At 41.2% G+C, this 1,184-nt stretch overlaps 1 protein-coding gene across 1 annotated transcript in view; it reads right to left on the bottom strand.

The window, feature by feature from the left end:
- alpl (alkaline phosphatase, biomineralization associated) overlaps window positions 1-1,184 on the bottom strand; it is a 15,228-nt gene that overhangs the window by 7,681 nt on the left and 6,363 nt on the right. Inside the window, exon 5 of the mRNA XM_035662371.1 lies at window positions 817-991. Within this exon, the coding sequence (XP_035518264.1) occupies window positions 817-991 (175 nt within the window). The remainder of the gene's footprint in view (window positions 1-816; window positions 992-1,184) is intronic.

Below are 1,184 nucleotides of genomic sequence, written 5' to 3'. Positions count from 1 at the left end.
TATTATCTGTGACCCATGAACCCACACACATGCTCACACACAAACACACACCTTGACCCCCACCCACCCCTAACTTATCCCCCACCACCACCCTCTGAAAATCTATTGTATTCTTTCACATCTCTGCTCTTTCTCCTTCTTTGTGGTGTCTTGATGTTGTGTTCAAGCAGACTTCACAACCCTGTGATTTATCTTTGGAGTAAAAGCACATTCTTCAATCCGATGTCATTCATTAAAGATGGTCAGGCCCGGTTCTATGGATACAGCACTGAACTGATTACTTTGAATATTTTGTATATACTAACAATACAATACAATAAAACAAGTTTGAACAAATGATGCAGACACATCAGGGTTCAGGTATTTGAAAAAAAAATCCAAATCCTTAAAAAATGGCCAGATAGAGATTATTGAAAAATGGGTGGTTAAAGGTTCCTCTTCTCTTGTCGATTTAAATGAGAATACATGAAAAAATATCTCTTTGTGTCAGGTTAATGTCAATTACAAATTGCTCTAAGGAGATATTTGGTTCAAAGGATGAACAGCTAAAAAAGGGAATGAGCAGAGTGAAAAAAAAGGCACATCACTTTCAAGAACACTTCAAAGTCATTGCTTTGAGCGATCGAGTTGCCCCGATGAGTATTCCCACTTCCCATTAACACGGCAGTAACTACAACCACAATTAGGTTCCATCGGACGTGAAACGCATGATAATCGATTGCAAACATCTGAAAAATTACAACTCTGCTTCCCTGCAGACAAAAACGTCTGTGAAAGAGATCTGTGTCACGCTGTGTTTATTTAATGTCACTTTACCTGCGTCCTTAGCCCATTTGAGGATGGAGGTGACCTCATTGCCCTCTGTGGTGTTACACTGGGATCGGACAGCAGCTGCACTCACTCCCACCGTGCCCTCATTGGCCTTGACCCCACAGAGGTAAGCTGTGGCGGTGCCCGCACTGTCTGGCACCTGTGCGTTAGTGTTGTATGTCTGCAGGGGGGAGAGGCCATTGACATGTGGTCAGGATTGAAATAAGATTGTTTATATTCATTCTGATACAGTGTGCTTGTAATGAGGTGTTTTGTGTAATGTTTAGACATGACACTAACTGGGTTAGTTAAGTTAAAGGTCCAGTGTGTAACATTTAGGAGGATCTATTGGCAGAAATGGAATTTAATATTCA

Source organism: Morone saxatilis, unplaced genomic scaffold (assembly GCF_004916995.1).
Source record: "Morone saxatilis isolate NCDOM2014 unplaced genomic scaffold, NCSU_SB_2.0 Contig18, whole genome shotgun sequence".
Lineage (NCBI taxonomy): Eukaryota > Metazoa > Chordata > Actinopteri > Moronidae > Morone > Morone saxatilis.
Note: the sequence above shows the minus strand (reverse complement) of the source record. Positions and strands in the feature narration are given on the sequence as shown.